The sequence below is a fragment of the Lytechinus variegatus genome, chromosome 16 (assembly GCF_018143015.1).
Source record: "Lytechinus variegatus isolate NC3 chromosome 16, Lvar_3.0, whole genome shotgun sequence".
NCBI lineage: Eukaryota > Metazoa > Echinodermata > Echinoidea > Temnopleuroida > Toxopneustidae > Lytechinus > Lytechinus variegatus.
In genome coordinates, this window is record NC_054755.1 from 4,481,587 (window position 1) to 4,506,826 (window position 25,240).

The following is a 25,240-nucleotide window of genomic DNA, read 5'->3' on the forward strand; positions in this document are numbered from 1 at the left end:
ACAAAATATTTTTCTCATTTGTCTGTTGCATGCCGTAGCCTTAAATGAGTAAAAAAATAAACGAACGAAGAGAAAGAGTTTCATTGAGCTGCTTTATTGGGTGCAAATTGTTATAGTCACTATTACAGTCATTATTAATTTGGCTTTTTAGATTTTATCATTGATGGTGGATGAAAAATAAAAGTATATTATCATATTTTTAAGCAAGGCTTCCCTTCAAAGTTTGAAAGTTGATTGCATTTGTTTCTTTCTCTTTTGTAGCCATGGGCTATCCAGCTCAACCACCTCCTCCATTCAATGCACCTCCACCCCAAGCCCAGGGCTACAGCGGTGGATATGATGGTGGTTCCAGTGGAAACTACGGCCGCAGTGGATACAACAACCAAGGAAGAGGAGGCGGTTACAACAACCGTGGTGGCTACAACAGAGAGGGCGGCCGTGGTGGATACAACCGTGACCAAGGCAACAGCTACAACGGACGAGGAGGTGGTGGTGGTGGACGTTACAATGATCAGCAATCGGGATCATATCAGAACAGGAATAGTTACCAAGGTAATAATTAAGATTTTATTTCAAGTTGACTTGCTGGGAGCCATGATCATTTGGAGCTGGTGCTTCTTACAGATTTATTCTTTTAATACCTGTTCATATCACTGAAAAGAATGTATTAATGTGTCAGAGTACGAGTAACAGTAGAAAAGTTGTCTTTGCATGTTCTGTTCAAACATTCCAAAGGAAATTCATTTTGATAAAGTTTTCAGCTAACCTACTATTGCCTGGCAGCATGTGGGGAATTTTCTATTTTTGTCTCGCCTGCGTAGCGGAGTGAGACATAGGTATCAATATTTCCGGCGGCGTCGTCAACAATTGTGTTGTACACCCAATAACTTTGAGTTGGGATCACCAAATTCACACCAGAGGTCCATCTCCTGAAGATCAAAGGTCATTTAAAGGTCAATGAACTCTGGCCGTGTTGGGAGTATGTGTTGAATTGGCATCATAACTAAGGAAGTTTATGGATCTAGCTCATGAAACATCGACATAAGGATAATCAAGTATGAATGATTGTTTTGCACATGTCTTAGGTCACATGATCATGGTCAAAGGTCATTTGGGTCAATGGACATAATATTTTACTATCATTTTAGTGTTTTCTTCTGTGATAATATTCATTAGCTATTTTCTAAGGAAGCACTGCTGCTATATCGCATTGCGTAATGCAGGCAAGACTAGGGACAGTGATTTTCCGTTTCAAAAAATCGCCTTTTCCGTTTCAGAAAATCTCAAATTCCGTTTCAGCATGTCAGAAAACAGAAATTCTGTTTCCCCATAGACTTTGTACACACGGAAAAGTGGCAATTCCGTTTCCACATTGAATAGCAAAATTACACGTACACTCGCACTGGTCAAAATTGTATCTGCTACTGTACCAACAACACAATAGAATCCGTTCTAATCGCATCTATGCGGGTGTATATAAAATTTTTACAAAGAGATTTAGCATGCATACATCCTCACCTTTCACATTATTAGCATTATTTCACGGTGAAATGATATTTCATCGATAATTTTTGGGGTTTTTTGACATCGTTATCATCAGTCAACGGCGTTTGCAAATCCGCCATCTTGGATTTTAAGACCACGATATCGTGCTGTTACATCTTCAAACGTAGAGGGCAGCAACACGACCGTGTAGTTGGAATGATATGATATGTGTACAGTGCAGTGAAGCTCAACCCGGCCGGCCGGCGCTACGGGCGCGGGGGTACAATCGAGTGTGCTGATATCGAGTGCAGTCACGATGTGTGAATTGTCATGATTGTAGCGAAGTGAGATCGTGTTTTCTGGGGTTTTGTGGCCATTAAATATTCTCATTTTGTTGTGATTTTGGAGTAATTTGTGTTGCTATTCTGTGTATTTTGAGGGAAAATACGTTTTCCGTGATTTTCCGTTTGAAATGCCACTTTCCGTTTCAAAAGGCCCTTTCCGCGAATTCCGTCCGTTTTCCGCGATCGCGGAAAATCACTGCCCCTACAAGACTGCCAGAGGTATTCCACTTTTTCGTTTATAAGAATACTGATTGATATTTACCAAATTTTACCCTTTTTCTCCTTGATGCCCCCTTTGCTTCATAATTTGAAATGGCCCCGAACTCTGACTTAATCCAAACTCAAAAACCTGATCCACTTTTGTGACAGTGCATGAAACTTGCCAATCTCAAATCAATTGTAGATTCAAAAGCAATCAATCACAACTCTAGCAAGTAATTGAAAATTGTGTTTTTATCTGCTTCATACAAATTGTTAATTGACTTAGTATAATTTGCAATTTATTCTGCAATCAGTGGCAAATAAGTTTCGTGCACTGACCTACATGTACATGTATAAGATAATTTTGCAATCAGGAAAATAATATGATTTTTTTGTGTATTAAAACCAACTGATTCAGGTGGACGGGGTGGCTACCAGAGCCCACAAGGACAGGGAGGACCCGGAGGATACCAACCTCGTGGTAATTACAACAGCCGTCTTGACTGGGGACCTGGTGGTCGGGGAGCCCCACAGCAGGGTGGCGGTGATACCTTCTGGGGTGTCCGGGGCCAACAGAACCAGGATGGCTGGGGTAGGGCCGAGGACTACCGAGGTCGTGATGTGCCACGTGTAGAGCAAGACGAGGATTGGACTAAGCCTCTCCCAAGAAACACCCGTGTAGAAAAGTACGTCTTATCATTTAATCACTGAAGACTGCTACATATGAGGGGGTGTTCAATGAAATTCTTCATTGCGTAGCATTGTGAACATTGCGTTCAGTCACCATTTGATAATTTCATTTAAATATCTCGTAAAATCTGTGACACTTTTACATACATCTGATTGAGTTTCACAAGTACAAAATTCACAGAATGTCTCAGAAAATATTTTTTAGGCCTAAAGATTGGAATTATGAAAAATATAGAGAAAATCATGATGCATAAGTGTAAATCCAACTATCAAACTTCCCAGTGTTTTACATGTGTTTTTCAAGCATGAAGACTTACTCCTTCCTAAAACAATTACTTTTCAGCCGTTTTAGCATACATTGTATGTTTAGAACACTGAATGATACATATCGGCAGAACAGATCTCAAGGGTTGGGGCGAATTCATCCCCTTCTCCCTTCCCGCCAGAGAACAACCAAAATCTGGCCTAGTTAGGGTTAAACCATTCTAAGAATATCATTTTTGCCATTGTTCTAGCGTAAATTCTACATGTAGAACACCAAACAACACTAAAGTCACATTTTAGAAGAGGGGAAACTGTGGTCTCTACATTGACAGTTTCCATTTTCATTCCCTGCGACATCAGGGCTCCGTAACACAAAGGTTTGCGATGAATTACAAATATGAAAGAACGGCACTGATTGGTTCCTGGTCAGTATTTTAAACCTACTGGGCGTGTAACATTGATATTGATTGGTCAGTTCATTCAGCGATTGATCGCTAATCTTTGTGTTACGGAGCCCTGGAGCGCATAACACAAAGCTTAACAATCATCATAGAACATTTATAATTGAGTTCATTGCCGACAGTGTACAATTATTGATGAAAATCAATTGATTGATCATTAACCTTTGTGTTATGGGACCCATATCATTATTTAGAAAGCAGAACATGTGGTTTTTAGATCCCCCTGGGGGGTGTTTCACAAAGATTTAAGTATGACTTAGAGTCGCACTTAAATATTGAGTTGCGTGCGATATGAAAGGATTGACTGCATTGGTCAGATCATGCCAAGAGGACGCGCACTACTGCGTATCTATCAATAAGATCGCGCATTGCATATCAAGTACGCGTCAACATTTAAGTGCGACTTAAGTCATACTTAAATCTTTGTGAAACACCCCCCAGGTCGTACAATGTCACGTCTGCAAATGTGATGTTCTGATTGTGCAATCATTTACATTTTTTACGTTCTTGTTTTCAGTGAATTGTTTGGAAGTTCCAACACTGGAATTAACTTTGACAAATATGCTGACATCCCTGTAGAGGCTACAGGAACCAACTCACCATCTCCCATTGAACAGGTCAGTGTTACATTCAGTCAAGATTCCTTTGTTTTTCATCAGAAAAACAAAATCAGTTGGGGCTCATTAGCCTTGTTTTTGGTAACCCCCCCCCAAAAAAAGATTTCTCCCTGAAAATGTAGAATTGCTCCCATATTGTCCACTCTGCAGAGATTAAAATAAAATCTGCCATTCATATAATAAAATGAAAAAATAGTTGACAGTGTGACTTTTTATCAGCTTCCTTATTTTAATATCACCTATATTTTGCATGTATGTAAAACTTCAAAATGTTATCTAATTTTCATATTTTTCCTCTGATTTTATTATCCCACCTGCATCCCCTGCATAGCAGAGGAGACTATAAGCGCCGCTTTTCCAACAGTGTCAACATCTAATCTTAAACGATGGTTAAGTTTTTGAAATGACAGTTTAACTTAGAGAGTATATGGACCTAGTTCATGAAACTTACACTTAATAAGGTTAAGTTTTTTTTTAATTTCATCATAAATTCGGAAGTATAAGCACCTAGTTCATGAAACTTAGCCATAAGTTTAATCAAGTATTACTGAGCATCCTGCCTGAGTTTCAAGTCACATGACCAAGATCATTTAGGGTCAATGAACTTTGACCAAGTTTGGGGTGTTTGTTGAATTACCATCATAACTTTGAAAGTTTATGGATCTGATTCATATAACTTGGACATAAGAGTAATCAAGTATCACTGAAACATCCTGTGCGAGTTTCAGGTCACATGACCCATGGTCAAAGGTCATTTAAGATCAATGAACTTTGGCCAAGTTTGGGGGTATTTGTTGAATTACCATCATAACTTTGAAAGTATATGGATCTGATTCATAAAACTTGGACATAAGAGTAATCAAGTATCATGGAACATCCTGTATGAGTTTTAGGTCACATGACCAAGGTCAAAGGTCATTTAAGGTCAATGAACTTTGGCCATGTTGGAGGTACTTATTAAATTGCTGTCATAGCTTATGGATAAAGTTTATGAAATGTGGACATAGGGGTAATCAAGTATCACTGACAAGTCTTAGGTCACATGATCAAGGTCAAATGTCATTTATTGTCAATGAACATTGTATTGTATCATTATATGAATGGTCTTTTTTGTGAATAATTATTTTATAATAGTTTTCAAAGTCAGCACTGCTGCTATATTGAATTGCGTAATGCAGGTGAGACTGGCTCCACTTGTTATTCCAAGGAGGTGGTGATCTCATACTTAATATTTGTGTCATTCCATTCTTTCCATCTCTCTTATATCAGTTCAGCGACATTGACTTGGGTGACATCATCCGTAACAACACTGAGCTGTGTAACTACAACACCCCAACCCCTGTTCAGAAGTATGCTATTCCTATCATCAAGGGAAAGAGAGATCTCATGGCCTGTGCTCAGACTGGTGAGACAACATACATTATTATTATTATGGAGCTGCCAATTAGTAGGCTTTTATCCTATTTAGTTGGATTTTTAAGGAGAAAGAGACACTAAATTTTTTTTTATTGAAGGAATAGTTATTTTCTAAACTTGTAAGGATGATTTTTTGAGGGGACATGTTTTTGTCTCACCTGCGTAGCAGAGTGAGACTAGGCGCCACTTTTCCGACGGCGGCGGCGTCAACATCAAATCTTAACCTAAGGTTAAGTTTTTGAAATGACATCATAACTTATAAAGTATATGGACCGAGTTCATGAAACATGGACATAAGGTAAATCAAATATCACTAGACATCCTGTCTGAGTTTCACGTCACATGACCAAGGTCAAAGGTCATTTAGGGTCAATGAACTTGGACCATGTTGGGGGAATCAACATCAAAATCTTAACATAATGTTAAGTTTTTGAAATGTCATAACTTAGAAAATATATGGACCTAGTTCAGGAAACTTGGACAAAAGGTAAATCAAATATCACTAGACATCCTGCCTGAGTTTCACGTCACATGACCAAGGTCAAAGGTCATTTAGGGTCAATGAACTTTGGCCACATTGGGGGTATTTGTTGAATTACCATCATATCTCTGTAAGTGTATTGGTCTAGTTCATATAACATGGAAATAAGAGTAACCAAGTATCACTGAACATCTTGTGCAAGTTATAGTAGTTTTCAAAATCAGCACTGCTGCTATATTGAATCATGTGATGCAGGTGAGACCGCCAGAGGCATACCACTTGTTCAAAATTTAAAAAAAAAATAGGATTATGGGATAAATGGAAAAAAAAATAAACAATTATTTTCACAAGTAGAAGGTTAGCATCTCTTTTGTTGTCAGGGTTGTGAGAGTTCAGCTTTCTTCCCCCAATATTTTGGGTCCTCTAATACATTGTTGGTGGTAATTTGAATCCATGCTTTCTGACCAAGCATTTACAGACCAAGCTAGAGTGTAAACTAGTGTGTTTTCTATCATGTCTCCAGGTTCTGGAAAGACTGCTGCTTTCTTGCTTCCTATTCTATCCCAAATCTTTGAGAGTGGACCTCACAAACATGCTGTGGTAAGTTCAAACTTGTTCAGAGATATGGTACGGCTAACCAACAAAACTCAGCAGGGCATTTTCACGGTAACTGATGTTACATGGCACAATTTTACACACTTTTCATTGTGTGTATGATTATTTCTTAAGAGCAAACTCCCATAATATGTTGTTTTAAGCAAACTCCCACCATTTGCTGTTTTAGAGATAATCATACACACAATGAAAAGTGTGTAAAATTGTAACGTGTAACATCAGTTACCGTGAAAATACTCAGCAACGTTCTATCTACAAAGTCTATGTGATATGAGGAGAAAAAAAGGGTTATTGTCCCATCATATTCTTCAAAGAAATCAACCGAAGTAAACTTTGTCAAACACTGCGATGTATACCCAAACAGAATTATTGCACCATTATGAACTTATTATGACACCATATAACTTGCAAGTGTCATCATAATAAGATATCCTTGATACTGTGAATTTGTCTGCACAACTAAGTGCACTTCTCCTGAAATTCTTAGCAATTCTTTTTTACCAGTTGTGTCTTGCGATCTTTTCCTTCTACCTTTACAGGGTTGCTACCGTAAGAAGCAGTTCCCTCTTGCTTTGATTCTATCCCCAACTCGTGAGTTGACATCCCAGATCTACGATGAAGCTAGGAAGGTAAAAGAAACAAGTTTCATTTGAACAAATTTTCTTTTACATTGTTTTTCGTTATATAACTTTTCATTTATTTTAGCACGTGGTGTATACTGTTAATATTTAGAAAAATGCCCCTATATTTTGTGTCAGGAAGTGTGAAGAGGAAATCGCTTTTTTCCTTTTTCATTAGCCAAAAAAAAAGAATTTCAGTATTGTTTTGTGATCGAATTCGGGTGATTTATCATACGAGGGAAAAGCCATGTTACTAGATGTTGGTCGTGTGGGTTCCTCCATGTGAAATGAAGGGAAATAGTGGCAAACATGTGATGGATAGCAGTTAATAGTTTTGAGTTTGCCTTTTCGCCTGTTGTCTAGTTCTCCTACCGTTCTCACGTTCGTCCCTGTGTGGTTTATGGAGGAGCTGATGTCAAAGGTCAGATTGCTGATTTGGAGAGGGGTTGCCATCTCCTTGTTGCTACGCCAGGACGTCTGGTCGACATGTTGGAGAGGGGCAAGATCGGTCTTGAGAAAATCAGGTATGAACACCTTTTAGATGATGGTTTTAATTGCTTACTGTACATGTGTATTTGCAAGTGATGTGATGGGGTATTTGTTAATGATATTGTTATCACTCGTTTTTATATTAGAAGTGTTATTTTTTTAGTCGTATTGCTATTGGAATTAATATTTGTTTTAGTATTATTATCATCAACATCGTCATCATCTTTACTCTGATTATCATAACTATTGTCATTATTGGCCTATAAGTTTTGAAGAATGGTCAATTCACTTTTTGGAAATATTAAAAAGAACAAAGTTTTCTTTGTTTTCTTAAATGTTATGACATTGTTCTCAATAAAATTGTCAGGTATTACAAAAGACTACTGTTTTCTTCATCATTGTAGATGGGTGGTCCTTGATGAGGCTGATCGTATGCTTGACATGGGTTTTGAACCCCAGATTCGCCGCATCGTAGAGGAAGATGAAATGCCCAAAGTTGGAGAGAGACAAATGCTTATGTTCAGTGCCACCTTCCCCAAGGAAATTCAGGTAAGTGTCAAGTGTAGGGGCAATTTATTCTAGTCTTTGTTCTTTTACATTGGAATGATCACTGAGTATTTTGGGCCATTTCTATCATTTCAAGGGCTACTTTTTTGCATCATGAGCGATTATACATTAGATGCAAATACCATTATTTTAGTGCGTGTAGAATATTCTAAATATCCTTGAATAAATAATAGTACAGATCTTCATAGACGCATAACCACTACAGATCTCTATGCGTGAGGAAAGCGGGAAATATGGTTAGAATTTTAAGTTTGAAAATTAACCCTAAATCTCCCGGGGTATTTTGATTCTTGTCATTCCCGGGGGGGGGCCATTATGGCCCCCCCTTAAGATTTCGGCCACCGATCGCATGAGTGACGCAAAAATTTGCACGCTGGTAGTGTGCGATGTAATCTACAAGGCTGTATGGTAAAATTTTCCAAAATAATGAGATTTTATTTTATATGAATTATGCTAATTTATGCATAAATCATACTTTTTGCTCTAATTCACTAAATAAAGCTCCTAGAATGCTAATTTTTGGTAAAAATTTTCTTTGTAGCATTCTTAACAATCGTAATTCAAAAAAACTTTGGTTTGGAAATAAATTTCCTATGTAGTTTATTGTTTTATGAATTTCTTATGTATTTCTTTGTTTTTTTACTTTTTTTTAATTGTTTTTTCAATGGAAATTGTTCCAGACATAATTCTGATCATAAACAAGGCAAAATTAATTAAGTTTAATCAGTAAAAGTAGAAATAATGATACATTTATGAATTTTGGCTAAATATGCAATTTGCATTGGATTTGTACATGAAATCACGTTTATGAGCAATTTTGGGTCTGACATGCACTTGCATAATGTTGCGTAATGTCGTAACCGCGTACCCGGGCGTCACAAATTTGGTCTCAAAATTTGCGCGAGACTTGAATGTAAAAAGTCAGTGAGCTGCGAGGTGAAAAAATTTCGCGCAGCAGATATATCGCGAAAATTGTTGAGGGGGGGCCATTATGGCCCCCCCCCCGGGAGTATTAGGGTTAAACATCAAAGAATATTGTTGTGGCCGATCTTAAGGAAAATGAAAATGATCCCCCAAAATCATTGAATTTGGGGATGACATGTGTGAAATTCAAAGATAACATGTGTGTAATCTGGTCTTATAAAATTTCATTGATTTTGTTGAATATTCGACAAATGCATGTTTACCTGCATTAAAAAAAAAAACTTATGGAGGCAAATTAAAGGTCATTTGTCTCTTGTATACCAGTACTGAGGGCACAGAAACATTGTTAGCGCTAACAATGCACTAACAGAGTCCTTGTTACAACCATTAATGTGGCAGCGATGCCTAATGTTACAACAATGCATTACTTTCACATTGAAATAAATGTTTTGACCTCACAATCCGAAAGATGTGACTGGGCTTACTGTTTGCGCTCTCTTAGGCTAACAACGTGTCTGTGCGGCCAGCACAGATTATTGTCATGTTAGTACTCCTTGAAATATATCTCCATTCAAATTGTCCCATCAACGATAATGATAGTGATAACTTATAAACCTCCATATCAGCTCTATCGATTTTGGTAGATTTTGGAAAAGGCATCTCATTCAAACTGATGTTAAATTGCAGGTTCTGGCCCGTGACTTCTTGAAAGACTACATCTTCTTGGCTGTTGGTCGCGTTGGTAGTACTAGCAGCAACATCACCCAGAAGATTGTCTGGGTGGAGGAAGGAGACAAGAGATCCTTCCTTTTGGATTTGATCTCGGCCTCAGGTCAGTTCATTAAACAGCATAAGTCCAAAGGAGCGTGTAATGAGCTACTGAAATGCTTGAATCTGATTAGCTGAATACAAACTTTGAAAAGCACCGAAAAGATGTTTTGTGAAACACTCCCAAATGTTTACATACCAACTTTCAATACTTTTTGAAATTATTTAATTTTTAAGTTTTACTGGGAAGAATGATCACACTGAAGATTGGCAAAACAGCTCATGTGGGACAGTGTATTCTTATTGCTTGGAAGAAGACCCGACATGTGGCTATTTCTCAGCTATTACACAATCTCTTTCATAATCATTTGGCTCAATTTTATATATATATATATATATATACACACACACACAAACACTTTTTTGTGGTCAAGTTACTGGATTCTGTTTGAACATAATTTGTTTCTTTTTCTTTCTTTTATTAAGCACCTTATATGATTTTTTTTTTCATAAACCAAAACTGATTATGACAGGTGCTGGCTCTCTAACCCTGGTGTTTGTTGAGACCAAGAAGGGAGCTGATGCTCTAGAGGATTTCCTCCTCCGGGAGAAGTTCCAAGCCACCAGCATCCATGGTGATCGCTCCCAGAAGGAACGTGAAGAAGCCCTGAAGACCTTCCGTAGTGGCCGCACTCCAATTCTGGTCGCTACCGCTGTAAGTTCTCTTGCATTTTAAAACTTTATTTTGATGATTGTTTGCTCTGGTAATTATCTCATTTGATGCGGTAATCCATTTACCTATCCAAAAACCCTATGCAAATCTTACAATTTTTGTAGAGAGCTGCTAATGGGTTAAATTTTTTGAATATCTTTAGTTGGAAGAGGAATGCCAATTTTCAAGATTGAGATGGAAAAAAGATATTTTGTGTGTGAATACCTTAAAATTGGCATTGAATACCTTAAAATTTGCATTATTTCATAGGTGTACACATGTTACTGCATTAGTATATAAATATGCAAGCCTTTATTTCAAACAGTGTTCACACTAGCCACTGCAGAAAAAATATTCAGAGGCAAGTGCATCATGTAAACTGTTGCAAACCTCTACCACCTAGATTTCTAGATTTAGAATTGCTTGTGTGTACATTGCCTTGAGATAACCTCTGGACCCCATCTTAAAAAGAGTTATGATTGATCCAATCAACTAAATGGAAATCTGTCAATGTCATGATTTTTTCTTCAGAATATTTGCACAATGTACTTTGTGAACAAAGAGAATCACACTGAATTGTCAAGAAAACGGTGAATGTAGGAATATACATCATATCTAGAAAATAATCTGAATAAACATGCAGTTTAGATCTTGACGTTGCTGGCTTTCCATAGTGGTGGTTGATCGGGTCAATCGCAATTCTTTGTAAGACGGGACCCTGGCCTCTTGCAACGGGATGATCCCTGTACAAAGTCTATAGGAATCGCAGAAGCCTGTAGCCAATGGGTTAACATGAAATGCATTTTTCCGTTGTGTTGTAGGTGGCCGCCCGTGGTCTTGATATCTGCAACGTGAAGCACGTCATCAACTTTGATCTGCCAACAGACATTGAGGAGTACGTTCACCGTATTGGTCGTACTGGACGTGTCGGCAACACAGGTAGGAAAGGCAGTGCATTGGGCTATGGGGTGGTTTAAAGAGAAATTCCAGTAGTTGCAGTTAACACTGATTTCATGAGAAAGTCTGTAAAACAAGGCTTAATTGCAAGTATATCATCGAGGATCTAGATCTGGTACAGTTACATTAACTGGACTTTGTGAAATCTTGAAATCTACGCTGAAAAATGTTCACACCGAAAATCCCCAACACAGATAAGCGCACGTGGGACAATGTATAATTATTGCTCAGGGCGTCGGGCCCGACGCCCTACCCGAATCCCGTGCTTATTTGCTGATTTCTCAGCAATTACACAATTTCTTCCAGAATCCTTTGGCACATGCGTTTTATTTATACAAACAGACACTTTAGTGGTCATTTCATTGGATTCTGTACGAACTCATTTTGATATCGTTACCAAAACTAGCATTTACCTTTAACCCTAAATAGAATGGGCTATTTTGACGCCTAAAAAGACTGGGGGGGGCTGATTCAGCCCCCCCTTATGATCTCGGCTGTTGATCGCGCGATCACGACAAAAATTGGCACACGCGTTACCCATGGCATTATCTACAAAACTATAACATCAAATTCGGCAAAAAATCTCATGTCTCATTAATTATGCTAATTTATGCGTAAAATCATAAGTTTGCTCTAATTAATAAAATAATGCCCCTGAAATGCTAATTTTTGTTTCACATACTCTAGATAGGCATCTGATCAAATTGATTTTAAAAAAATTTCAAAATAAAAATTTATTTTCTTATGTATTCTATTGTTTTCTAAATTTCTTATGTATTTCTTTGTTTTTCAACTTTTTGTTTTTTATTGTTTTTTCAATGGAAATTGTCGGGGACTTTATTTTGACCATAAACAAGATAAAATTAATTGATTATAAGCAGTAAAAGGAAAAATAATGATACATTTATGAATTTTGGCTAAGAACACTATTTGCATTGGATTTGTACACAAATTCACGTTTTTGAGTAATTTTGGGTCTGCATGCACTTACAAAATGTTGCGTAATTTTGGAACCGCGTACCCGGGGGTCACAATTTTGGTCTCAAAAGTTGCGCAAAACTTGAAAGTAAAAAGTCAGCGAGCGACACGGTCAAAAAATTTTGCGCAGCAGATTTATCGCGAAAAATGTCGAGGGGGGGGCTGAATCAGCCCCCCCCCCAGTCTTTTTAGGGTTAACAAAAGTCGTGTCCATTGTGTTTTAGCTGCTTTACTCCAAAGCAGGATTCACAACAGCTTGCCCCGTTGTTGTGTGAATTGGGAAATGCAAGGATTAGAAGGGAAACAATGCTGAATGATGAGCAAAAAGTGGTTCAAATCATGAACTTCTTTCATCTTGATCATTTAAGATCATTACCAGTTTTCATCATAAGAACTAGAAACACAAGACAACTAATTTCAGGAAGGTCCCATGTATGTGAGGTCAAACTCACATATGTGATGATGATAATGGTGATGTTGATGATGATGGTGGTGGTGGTGATGATAAAGATGATGATGGTGGTGGTGGTGGTGATAATTTCACATCGCAATTGTTATACTGAAAATACATGAAATTCACTGCAACAACTTAGAAAACAGGCGAAACTGGGAATGGGGTTAAATAGTTATCGGGGAATTTTTAAACTTCATCAGGGAAAAATCAGGGAATTTTGTTTTCTTGAAAAGCTGGGAACCCTGGCATTGCTCAAGTGGTATTGGATAGATGGAAATACAACATCTGTTTCATTCACTGCACCATTTGCTAATCATATCTGAATTGCAGGTCTTGCAACGTCTTTCTTCAATGAGAAGAACCGTAACATCGCCCGTGACTTGGCTGATCTGATGATTGAAGCTAAGCAGGAAGTACCCAACTGGCTTGATGCTCTCGCTAGCGAGGCCAAGAACAGTGGAGGCTCATCACGACGTGGACGCAACAGGTACACCACTCAGCTCTTAATATTTCTGCTTACTAATTATTGCTGGGCGATATTTCAATATAAAAATTATGCAGTATTGAAAAAGTATTAAATATTCGATAATGGTTTTAAAATAATGTTGATATATCCAATAACACGATATGAACAAAAATATTGTTGGTTATGAAAAGTTAATCACCATTTATTGAACAAAAATACTGCCCTATATTGCTTTAAACCAACTCAGAACTTTGTAAGCTGGTACCCAAATGCCAGATTTTCATGTACAGGCAGCGATGAAAGCCTATTAAAGTAAGATACTTCCTTGTAATTGTCAACCCTTATATTCTAGAATGACAATATGGATTATGGGGATAAACTAATATATCTTTGACAAAATATCAAAGAGGGGAAAAGACTGTGGGTAAATAGTCAGTGTGTTTGTTGTTCAATTAAAATCATTAATAAAAATACTTTCTTTGCAGCAAATTGTAAAAGATTACTTTTCAAGCAATGATTATTAATAATAAGAGAAAAATAACCTAGTATTACAAACATATTCAAATATATGCGTGCATGTAAACAAAGTATATCATAGGTGAATTTAAATAGAAAAATATGCAAACACAATACAATACAAGTTACATTTGTATAGCCCCTTTTATTAATATTTCATTATGCTTCAAATACATATACCTGACGAGTTCCCATGATATTTTTCATGGTATTTTTAAGAAAGTCAATTTAAACCTTATATTAGAACTGAATATTTCACTTTGTTAATCCTTTTCTACTCGATGGAACAGGTACCCTGGAGGGTTTGGTTCCCGTGACTACCGTCAGGCCAATAACCGTGGTGGACGTGGGGGCGGAGTCTCCGGCGGCTATGGAGGTCACCAGACCGGCGGAGGACACGGTGGGGGCAACTTCCCCGTCTACCAGCCTCATTACGGCGGAAACTATGGAGGTAGCTACAACCAGTCCAGCGGTGGTCAGGACTGGTGGGGCAACTAGACCCTATTCAGACACCAGAACGGATCGTGGAGCTTGATACTGTGCAGCATGTATCCTTGTGATATTGTTATACAGGAGTTGGCTCTTTACTCAGAGGCTAGCTAAGGTATTCATTCCTTGGCCTGCCTTATGTTTCTATTATATATATATTTTCATCTTACCGTGCTTACGTTGCAGCGTTAGAATCTTTTAGGTTAGGCGTATTATATCTATCTTTGGAAATATAGATTCTTGTGAATTTATATGCACACTTTATTGTCTTATCTCCTTAGTCTTTGTTTAATTCTTAGAGATAGTGGAAAGAAAAATCACCAGCTGCCATTTGTTTTTAAGTTGCAGCATATTTTTTGTACCAATGAAACAAAAATTAGAAACTGAATACCGATGTGCATGAGGCTTTATATCTCCCTTTGCTGTCGGTCCAGGGTAGGTTATGAACAGACCCATTTTGGAGGCAGAGGACATCTAAAAAAAAGGCAAATAAAGTGGATAAATGTGGAAACTGCTCAAAACAATAATCTAGTTCATATTGCACTCTGTGTGAGACTGGTGAGCAATCACTTCTCGGGATAACGAGGCGATTAACCAGAGTGCACTATGAAACAGTGAGATGGGGTGAATATCTCATCACGAGAGGCTATATTTTTAGATGGGATTAAGTGTATTGTCCTATTCTCATATCTAAGATAAGTATAGTTGTGTTTTTGTTGTTTCTTCTTTTAACTATGGTAGGATGCTGTAAGAAATTATGTGAAGTAAAATGTTCATTTTTTTCACTTTTTAGAAATTTAAGGTAAACATGTGATGACATAATTATGATACACAATACAATGGTGATGCATACTTTCGATGTACTGCAAAAACCTGAATGCAGATGTTTAATTCACTTGATTAGTTCTTAATACCTTGCATCCATACTTTGTATGCTACCAGTTGTAATTTAGAGGAAGATGATTTTGAAGAGGAGAGCATGAGATAAAAAGAAATCAATGCTGTCTTTCATGTTAAAACTGGCAGCAGTTGATGACTCTTTCTGATGAGATTTTGGAAATAACTTTTAATTTATAGCATCCTACCACTCACAGTATCCATGCATATTGCGAGTATGATTACAGATTGCATGTGTAGTCCATTTCTATTCACAAGAGAAACTTGGTGGAAGACTGTTATTAAAAGCACCTTTTTCTCTCCCACTTTTCTTATATTTTAATTGTCTATTGTAATCTTGATGCTTCGATAACATGCATCTGCATCATTGTACAGACTAAAGTCAGTCTTATGTAATCATTATGAATGGATGTGTATTGTAGATGCCTAGAACTTGTTCGGAAAAGAAAAATTGTTGTGAATGCTAGATATTTTTTTCTCTCTTCTCCACTTTAAAGTATGTATTTAAGCTTAGAATCGTGTGAATTCTGTTGTTCCATACTTACAATTGTTCAAAAAAATATTGTCGGTCAGTTCTTTTTTTATATGAAAAGAGCGGGTTATATTTTTAAACCAACAAAGGAGAGATAGTGAACTTTTCCCCCTTCATTGGAACATAAAAGTAGGAACAGGTGCCAGCCATGCCACAAATATAAATGGATAAATTGTAAGTCTTGTGAATTCCTGTGCTTCTGTTGCAAAGAATGGCGCAATAGAATGGTCTTATCATGGAATGTTGCTTGATGTTACTCGCATTTGGTTTTAACATTGTAGGGTATTCATTGTGTTCTTTTCTATTTCATTTCATTTTAATCATTCTGAGAATCATTACTGTAAATGCATGAGAGGGCATCTGTTCCTACTACTAAAAAGAAAACGCTAATTAGAACATTAAGTTCACTGTTTCTTCGAGATAACCTGCTGTGTGAACATCTGAAGAAACGTATTAGCATACCTGTGTCTGTACTGGATAAAGAATTGTTTTATCTGTCATTTCAGAAAATGAAAGTAATAAGAGAAAAATGTCTTTATTTTTTCACATTTTTAGGGATATTTGAAGAACCAAAGATCCATTTGTGCTGAATGGAAAGAAATTTCAGCAGATTTCAGACTCGTCATAATATTTTACCATTGTTCTTATCATGCAGTGATTAAAAGTGTAAACGATCCATGGTATTTTCTGTCCGGTGATCTGTTGTGTTTTTTAACGAAAGCGCAATAGATCATTATGTATTTGTTTCTCATATTCTGATATGTATTGGTTTTAACTGTGCAATCGGGATCTCGCATGCCAGAGCCACAACAGTATTTTGTTTTTTAACCCCCCCCCCACCTCTCCAATTTATGCTTTGAACTCCGTCCCGACCAAGAGGGACCCTTTTCATATAGAGTTCCAGCTAATCTAACTTTGCCATTATAGCAACAACAATGGTTACAGGGCTCAACTGCCAATTTCAATCAAGGTTCCCTTGGAACTTCATATAATGACAAATTTACGATAGTTGTAAGTCTTGGTGAAATTGGCCCCTTACCAAGAGGGACCCTTTTCATATAGAGTTCCAGCTAATCTAACTTTGCCATTATAGCAACAACAGTGGTTACAGGGCTCAACTGCCAATTTCAATCAAGGTTCCCTTGGAACTTCATATAATGACAAATTTACGATAGTTGTAAGTCTTGGTGAAACCGGCCCCTTATTAGTTTCTTCCTTTTGTGAATTCTTGGTGTTTTATGGCTCTGGCTGCGTTTGTGACTCTGAGTTACGACGAAACTTTTGTGACGTATGAACACAACAAAAAATGTCTAGTCAGAGGATAGTGCAGATAACTCTCTTTGAAGTATAAATTATTCACCTTTTTCTATTTAAAATGTACTATTTCACTTTTTGCATTGCAAACTAGTGTTACGTCAGCTATGTACGCAAGGAATAGATTGACCAGTGGGTTGTCATTACTTACGTGTGTACACGTCATCACACTTACATCTATGATAATCCGCTAGTCACTTATATTCTTGTAACCACAAATTTAACCATTGTTATATAAACATCAACATGTTATGAATATGAACCTTTCATATTCAAACGTTTACTTGTTGAAAATGAAGTATTATTATGTTCATTCAGAACTACGTACATGTATTATTATTTATGCCAAACATAACTCAACCATGTTAGCAGCATGCATTTAAGCATGCTAGCGGAACAGTTTTTGATCTTCGAAACTGACTATTTATTTTTATGTTTCTGTATGCGTCATGAAAGAGTTAATGCAGTTTTCATGAACAATATGGGAAGAAATGATTGGAAATTTCTCCTTTTTTTGAGCAGGCCTCATGCCCAGTCACAAATCATATCAGCGATAAGTCTCTTAATATTAAACGTTTCTTGGGGACATATTTTTACCCCGCTTTCTTTTAGTATGTGGCAGCGCATTTGAGTATATCGTCATTATCTGTCATATTATTCTCAGAGATAATCTAATGATGGATCTTTGTTATAAATACAGATGTGTGCTTCGGATACTGATTTTAAATTTTCAGTCTTCGGTATCCCTTGTTGAGCAAATTATGGGACAAGGACCTTCAGACCCTAATTTGAAAAAAATATATACAATTGATAGGTTTCTATGTGTTAAAATTGAAAATAAACTAGTGCCTTTTGGGGAAATAGATGATTTTTTTTCTTTGTCATAAGACATCAAAGGAAAAAAAATACAAAATAAACATTCCATCCTTCTGAATATAAACGTGTATTTAGTCCAAAGTTTTGCCAGGGAAAGGTGCTGATGAAGAGTCTTTGTTTGTGGGGTGTTTGGAGATGAAAACTTGATATCTAAATGTGTTTTCATGGTATAATCATCATTCTTTTTGAAAGCATGTTACTTAATGAGAGTAACATAAATATTTGCCTAATATATATATTTTTTGTTCTTTCATATCTTGCTAAGCACTTCAAGTGATGAATCAACTCAAAGTTTCAGGAATCAGTTTGTTTCTACCTACCGTAAACATGGCATGGACCAGTTAGCGTTGCGCGATCTGCCCGTGAAGTATGGCCAAGCCACGTGGCCGCCCACGTCCATTTCTGGAATGTCCAGATAATGCGCCGAAAATGCAACGGTGAAAGCACGCTCTAGTCCCGTTGCCACTCACTCACTGATAAAAACTACTGTTGCGATGTTGATTAAACTAATCATTTACACATATTACCTGTTACTACTTTTCTTTGTATCACCTTACTGAACCATTTAACATGATTTATGTAAGTTTTTTTTTAAGGAATAGCCATTCATCTAAAGGGCACAATTTAAAGTACTTTCTACGTGTCTGTAGCATTAAGAGAGCTAGAAACTTTAAAAGTAAATTCCCTCCCCAAAGAATATTTTTATACCAATAATATACCACTCTGTGTACTTAGATAGAAAGAGAAGGTGGACTTTTTATTAATCAGATCAAATGCACTTATGTACATAGTTTTGAGGAGAGAGTGAGAGTGGTCGAATACATAATATCATTTTCAGAATATGATTATGCAGTACCTGTGGAAAAGCCTTTGTGGTCATTTATCTTGTGTTTATCAATCAAGTTTGTGTCACATCAGGAACATCTTATCTTAGCCAGTGTACCTTGACATTTGTATTGCAAGCCATTTTGACATTTAATCGGGCTATCTTGTAATACAAAGACTGCAATTCTTGACTTTCTTGACATCGAGAATTCCACTTTTTCCAAGTCAAGATATTCAATATTGACACCTAGAAATATACTGGCTTCCAATACATATTGTATATCTTTCTACGCTGCCTTCGTGTGACAGCCCATTAAGTGATGACAAAGACTTTGTTTGGCACTGTAGATCAGAAGTGAGTTAAATAGTACTGCTGGGAGGTTTTTGATGGTTAACCAAATATCAACTACCTGTCTTGTGTTCAAACATTCCTTCCTGTATCTGTTATACTTCTTCATTGTTGCTTTTCTCAATTCATGTTATCATCAGAGGACGGTAGTATATTTTTTAAAGGGTTATCAGATGTCTTGTGCATGTATTTTAATTTGATTTAATGATAATGCACATACTAAATATTCTTATTAAGTTTAATTTTTTATAATCAAAAACAGTTTTTAGTGCCAATAAGCCTAAGTCATGGGGCTTTCCTTCCTTTAGCCAGTTAATTGTCAAGTTTTCTAATTAACACTTTATTTGAACTTTGATACAAATTCATTATTTAAGGGTTTTTTTATTTTTTCGGACATGCAACATATAATTTTTACATTTTAAATGACCGCTTTCTTGAAGTGAGAAAAATGGCGATTAGAGATTTTTGACATAGCAGTTTAAACCATTATTTTTTTTATTGTTATTTAGACTTAACTATTCGCTGTAAGCAGACTAAATTCAACAACCCTTTGCATTTAGTGAGTGTGTGTGTGTTTGTACTGTATTGTTTCTTCTTGTTTGTGTTTGTATGAAAATGTTGATGTATCACATCAGTTATTTCTGGAAATTTTCAGATCTTAAGCCTGAAACCAAAGCTTAAATTGTCCTTAAATGGACAATTTAACCGTGCTTTTCTCCATGTTCTATGAAAATGCCTTTTTTACTCTTCGATAGGTATGCTGTTTGTTTATATCGCGAAAGAAAAATATAGTGAAAATAATGTTGGTTAATTTAGGTTGTAATTTCTAGGAATATATCATTTGTTAACTGTCTTTTATAGACCGTATAACAGTGCCTCTTTGGATTCCTTTCCGGAGGAACAGATATCAAGATCAGTTATGCAGGGTTTTAGATATATAGCTAATGGTAGTTTATTGCATCAAAGTAATATTTTCCTTGTTGTCCACTTTCCTATCCGTATAATGATTTGCAAAATGCGAGCTGCTATTCACACAAACATTGAATACATGTATTGCTGTCATCCTGTATTGCAATGCATTACGTACCCATAAAGGCTGTATTTACTCTTAACATAAGTTCAAAAAGTATTTATATATTTTGTTATAAAAACTTCAGGTATTCAGTAACATCATACTTTTCTATGTAGGTTCCTATTTTTAAATTGGACACCTTGTTTAAATACAAAATGTGCAATGAGGGTCCTCGTCATGCTCCAATTCATGATAAAGGTCTGATTGAAAGAAGTTAACATGTTACATTTCTTTGCTGTTTCATGTGAACTTGAGATTTATTTTTTTACATCATGAATCTTTGAATTATTATTCTTGCAAAGTCAGATAAGCCTCTTGCAATATTGCAAGGCATGTAAAATGGTGCCTTTTCAACGCGAAGTCTAGCTAATTCGTACTTGCCATAGGTGAACTTGGAAGGGTGGGGGTGGAAGGGGGCCTTAGTAGCTACGTTAAAAGGGGGTGATAATTAATATTTTCTCTTTTTTTACTATGCAGAACTATTTCTGATGCTGAGCATTTTTATAGAAAGTTTGTCAAAAATGCTTAACAAGTTTTGTATGTTTCATGTTGTGATCACTCGATTAAGAAAGATTCTACTTCATGTATCTCTTAAAGCATTTAGTCGTCCGTCTCATTCGGGCTTAAGCTAGTGCAATATTCTGTTTTCTATAGAAATGCCCAAATTTTGATACATGCAGATTAATTTCTAAAACCTCGCAAGCAGATATGTAGGCTTCATCTTTCATCATACAAGCTATTCATAGTTCATATAACAGGAAATTATTTAATAATTTAGCATCCAAAATCAAGTCTAGTGAAAACTTGTTTTTATAGGTTTTCAAATTATCTGTGATGTTCTGTATAATGGATATATCATATTAAGGCACTAAGCAATAATATTATTTTTTGTTAGTTTTTCTGTACCATTATGACTTTAATTGATAAGTGAAAACTGTTTTTTAAACATTTTTTTTACTTGAAAGACAATGGAACATATATGTTGGGCAGATGAGTGGCAAATGAATAGATAAAACTATCATATTTAAATTGAACATGTCATGTTTCTGTGAGAATAAGAGGTATTGCTTACAGTTTATATTTTTCTATCTAACTGTATAATCTTTGTTATACTTTGATGCTGAGGGTAGCAATGTGTGTTCAAGGGAAAAATGCTGTTAATTGCTTAATCTATGGTACTATCTATACACGTCTTTTTCATTTTTAAGAAATTATGAATGTTTTGAAGTTATATTCCTGTCCACCTCATTGCATTTGTGCAGATTTATACCAAAATCTTTGAACTCTGTTGAGACAGAGAGGTAAAATTAAGCTAAGATTACTCTTGGGAGATATGTACATGTATATATAAAGAACATTGCTGTCGAACATCATGAAGTATTTATTTTTGTGCAAGTACTCAAAATCAAAATCAATCACATTCTTTTTAAATGGGGTACGTCAGATAGCAATTTATTTTGTAGAGTGGGAGTGTCGGGAGCTTTAGTTTTTGGGGAAGGGGGGGGGGGAAACCAGAATGTAGAACTTCTACAGGGGCTTAGTACTGGAGTCACATTCTAGGCTTGGTGGATCCATATTCAGGGTAAATGTACATTGAAAGTTTTGGAAATTTGTCAAGAAAAACTTTTTTGGGAGTTAATATATCTATGTATTAAATCTATCGGTGAGTGGCGTGTGTGGGGCAGAAGCGTGTTGCGCGCAGTGGTATATTTAACGGACCGAGACTTGTCGCATGAGGCCTGCGGTAAATTTGGAGAAGTCGTATTGAGGTTTATATCTTGTGAAGAATAATAAAGTATTAAAACCGTTTCAATTTTCATAACAGCAGGGGAAAACTCTTTACCAAGAATGAAACAATCTTGTTTTGTGATCAAATTTTTATTTTTTCATGTGTTTAACGATATGTGTTTTATATACTTCACAGCCTTACATTATGATGTACCTGTTATTTCTTCAAAACAATAGTCATGAATATATCTTATAATTTCTTTTTTTTTAATGTTGGTCTGCCAGTGCTAAAGTGTACAACAGTATTTTAGTCCTAGGGGAAATTCAATCTTCCATTAGCAAGCTGAAATGGACTTATTTTGAAAAGAAAAATGTCCATGTCCTTGCACTTGGGAGTTAAATTCAAAATAACTGTTCAGCAGATGAAATAAAGAAAGCTGCCGTGAGGTGCTCTTACACCCCTCCGATCAAAAATATTCCCTGGTATTTTCTGATCAGGAGCTCTACCCTGATCAGAAAATACTGGATTCTTTTACCATTATGAAAGCAAGGGCTTGTAATATTGATGAAGAAAAATACCTGCAAATTACTAGATACTAGTAACAAAGTAAAAGAACTTTTGCAGGGATTTATCCAATGTCATTAGTATATTTGCATTGTGACTGTGAATAATAAGAACGACTCAGATCCAATCGGGTGTGAATACGCAGAATGTATTATCAGGCATTAGAGGCCTGATCAAGTTCTTGTAATTCACAGGTATTTTCATGATCGGGCTGGTGTGAAATACCACTGGCTAAAGGAAACACTTTTTTCTTTTCATCAGGGCCTTTTACATATGCTGTATACCAACAGAGGAATTTCTCCATAAGACATTGAGGCTCTGATCCAATATCTCTTTTTAACATTTTGACTTTTTATAAATAGGGAGGGGTTTTTTTTGAAGGGGAGGTGTTAAAGGGAGAAGTGTCTGTCATTGAGACTTCTCTACCAGACGCAAAAAGCATTATTTATATTTAAGAAATGGCCTCAACCAGTGATAATTTCTATTTTTATATTTATTGATATCTGTAACTCATTGATGAAAGAAGCAACATTGTGTGTCTTGATTGTGCAAAGTCTTGTTCTGATTATTAAGCACTAACCTATATTAAAATAAATAAAAAAAGAACTCAAACCTATACATTTCCATATGGAAAATGCATTATCTTTCAGAAATATTGCATCTTTATTAAATTCAATTTGTTTCTTATTTATGGGGGAATAAATAAAAGAGTTTTTTTTAGGAAAGTGACAGTTTAACCCTTTTTCACAGACTTCTTATGTGGAATAGAGTGAATAATTTGTAAACTTTTTATCATTTCATTTAACCGCAGTCAAGACACACAATGACACAGGTGATTGCTTCGAACATTCTTTTTTTGTAAATCATTTCCTTGTCTATTAACAAGGACCTTTTTCATACACTATACATTATCAAACTGTTTTGTAACTTATTATATTCTAAGCACAGGTGTGTGAGAAAAAAAAACTGACGAGGAAGAGAGGACGTAGAAGAAAAAGAAGACAAAAAAATTTGAATGATTTCTTTGAACTTTGGAAGTATGCAAGTTGTGGGACAACAGACTTATATATATGGTAGTTTGAACATTTTTTGAAAATTGATGAAAAAATGCATTGTTGACGTATTTTTGCTGTTGTCGCTGGTATTTACGAGTTTTTAAAGTTACTGATTACGTCGTACCAAGCTTATGTACTACATTGCAGTAAAGGACAAAAGAGTATTGGTATTCAAAACGTTGGATGCAAATTTCAATTCTATGTTGTCTTTATAAACTATACCAATGTATGTGTAAAAAAGACATGTGTTCTATAGTTTTTTCAGAACATTGAATTTCACTGAATTCTGAAAAAGATGATCCTCTCCGCGAAATGTACTGTTCTGACGAACATTGTAAAAACTTTCAGTAATTTTGATTAAATTTTTAACATGTCTCTCATCCTGGGCTCTTTTTCATGAAAATCTCAATCGATTGTTATATCAGAAGTAATTGATATAAGCAATTGAATTGTTAGCATTTGATTGGTTGAACGTATTATCAATCCAATCTTTTATGATTCTTTGCCCAGTTTTGTGATCAAAGCCAGTTGTCTGTTGGATGGAAATCTTATTAATTGCAAATATCACAGCTCTGTAACATAACACTCAGCCAGTCAAATCTATTGGCCCGAATTCACAAAGGTGGATTTTAAAACCATTGGTTGAGCTCATGGTTTGTGCAGATTTATTGTATAAATTACGCCTATTTACCGTGTAGATTAAAAAATGTACAATGCTTATATGCACGTTTTTATCACAGTGCGCCAAATTGACGCCTGTTCAATGTTGCCGTGGTTATCCATGCTATTTTTTAATGAGTCCTCTGTTTAAAGAGTAGACTCATTAATTCAAAACAGTGGACTCGTGAATAAAATAGCGTTGATAACCAGGGCGACAGGTGTCTATTTGGCGGGCTGTGGCAAAAGTACGCATCAGCATTGGATATTCTTTTAATATACACCGTAAATAAGCATTTATACAGGAAATCTGCATACACCATTGGTTCAATCGATAGTTTTAAAAACTACCTTGAATTCTGGACAATGTTTTCATGAGTTTATGAGAAGGAGTTACTATGAGATGATCTGGATAGTGATACACTGAGTCTTATGAATTTGTAAGTGATCATCGATAAAAAAAAAGATAACGTGGGGGTATGTAGTAAAATCTGTCAATTATGCCCTACCAGTGTGATTAAAAAAGAAGTATGGGTGCACTGGAGATGTACATTTTTGGGCTAAGTTTGGCTATTTGTATCATCTCATCATACACGTATGTAAAGATAACATGATAATCATTGCCATTGCATTGAATTTTTACCGCATCTGTGATTCTTAAACAGTAATTAGGAGACGTTAAATTGGTGAGGATTGTCAATAATTCAATGGTTGGCAGTAATAATTATGATGTCTCGTATAAAGAAGAAAAAAAATCAACCAATTCAAAAGTGAATTTTTATTTTCATACTTAACAGTGTGGGACCATAGGGGTTGATTTACTTTTCACCAGTTCTTAACCTGTTGGAGACTGGAT

General features: G+C 36.0%; 1 protein-coding gene across 5 annotated transcripts in view; it reads left to right on the forward strand.

The window, feature by feature from the left end:
* The window catches only part of LOC121430016 (ATP-dependent RNA helicase DDX3Y-like), a 31,902-nt gene extending 7,065 nt beyond the window's left edge, over window positions 1-24,837 (forward strand). For 2 of the 5 annotated variants that reach the window (XM_041627285.1, XM_041627287.1), the window contains 13 exons: window positions 262-552; window positions 2,443-2,716; window positions 3,963-4,062; window positions 5,332-5,467; window positions 6,483-6,559; window positions 7,114-7,203; window positions 7,558-7,718; window positions 8,088-8,232; window positions 9,862-10,006; window positions 10,476-10,657; window positions 11,476-11,593; window positions 13,374-13,530; window positions 14,316-24,837. In XM_041627285.1, the coding sequence (XP_041483219.1) occupies window positions 262-552; window positions 2,443-2,716; window positions 3,963-4,062; window positions 5,332-5,467; window positions 6,483-6,559; window positions 7,114-7,203; window positions 7,558-7,718; window positions 8,088-8,232; window positions 9,862-10,006; window positions 10,476-10,657; window positions 11,476-11,593; window positions 13,374-13,530; window positions 14,316-14,523 (2,084 nt within the window). In that variant the 3' untranslated portion in view covers window positions 14,524-24,837. Of the gene's footprint in view, window positions 1-261; window positions 553-2,442; window positions 2,717-3,962; window positions 4,063-5,331; window positions 5,468-6,482; window positions 6,560-7,113; window positions 7,204-7,557; window positions 7,719-8,087; window positions 8,233-9,861; window positions 10,007-10,475; window positions 10,658-11,475; window positions 11,626-12,781; window positions 12,803-13,373; window positions 13,531-14,315 lie in introns of those variants that run through there. The other 3 variants (XM_041627286.1, XM_041627288.1, XM_041627289.1) reach the window with 2 other exon arrangements.
* Window positions 24,838-25,240: the final 403 nt, after the last annotated feature.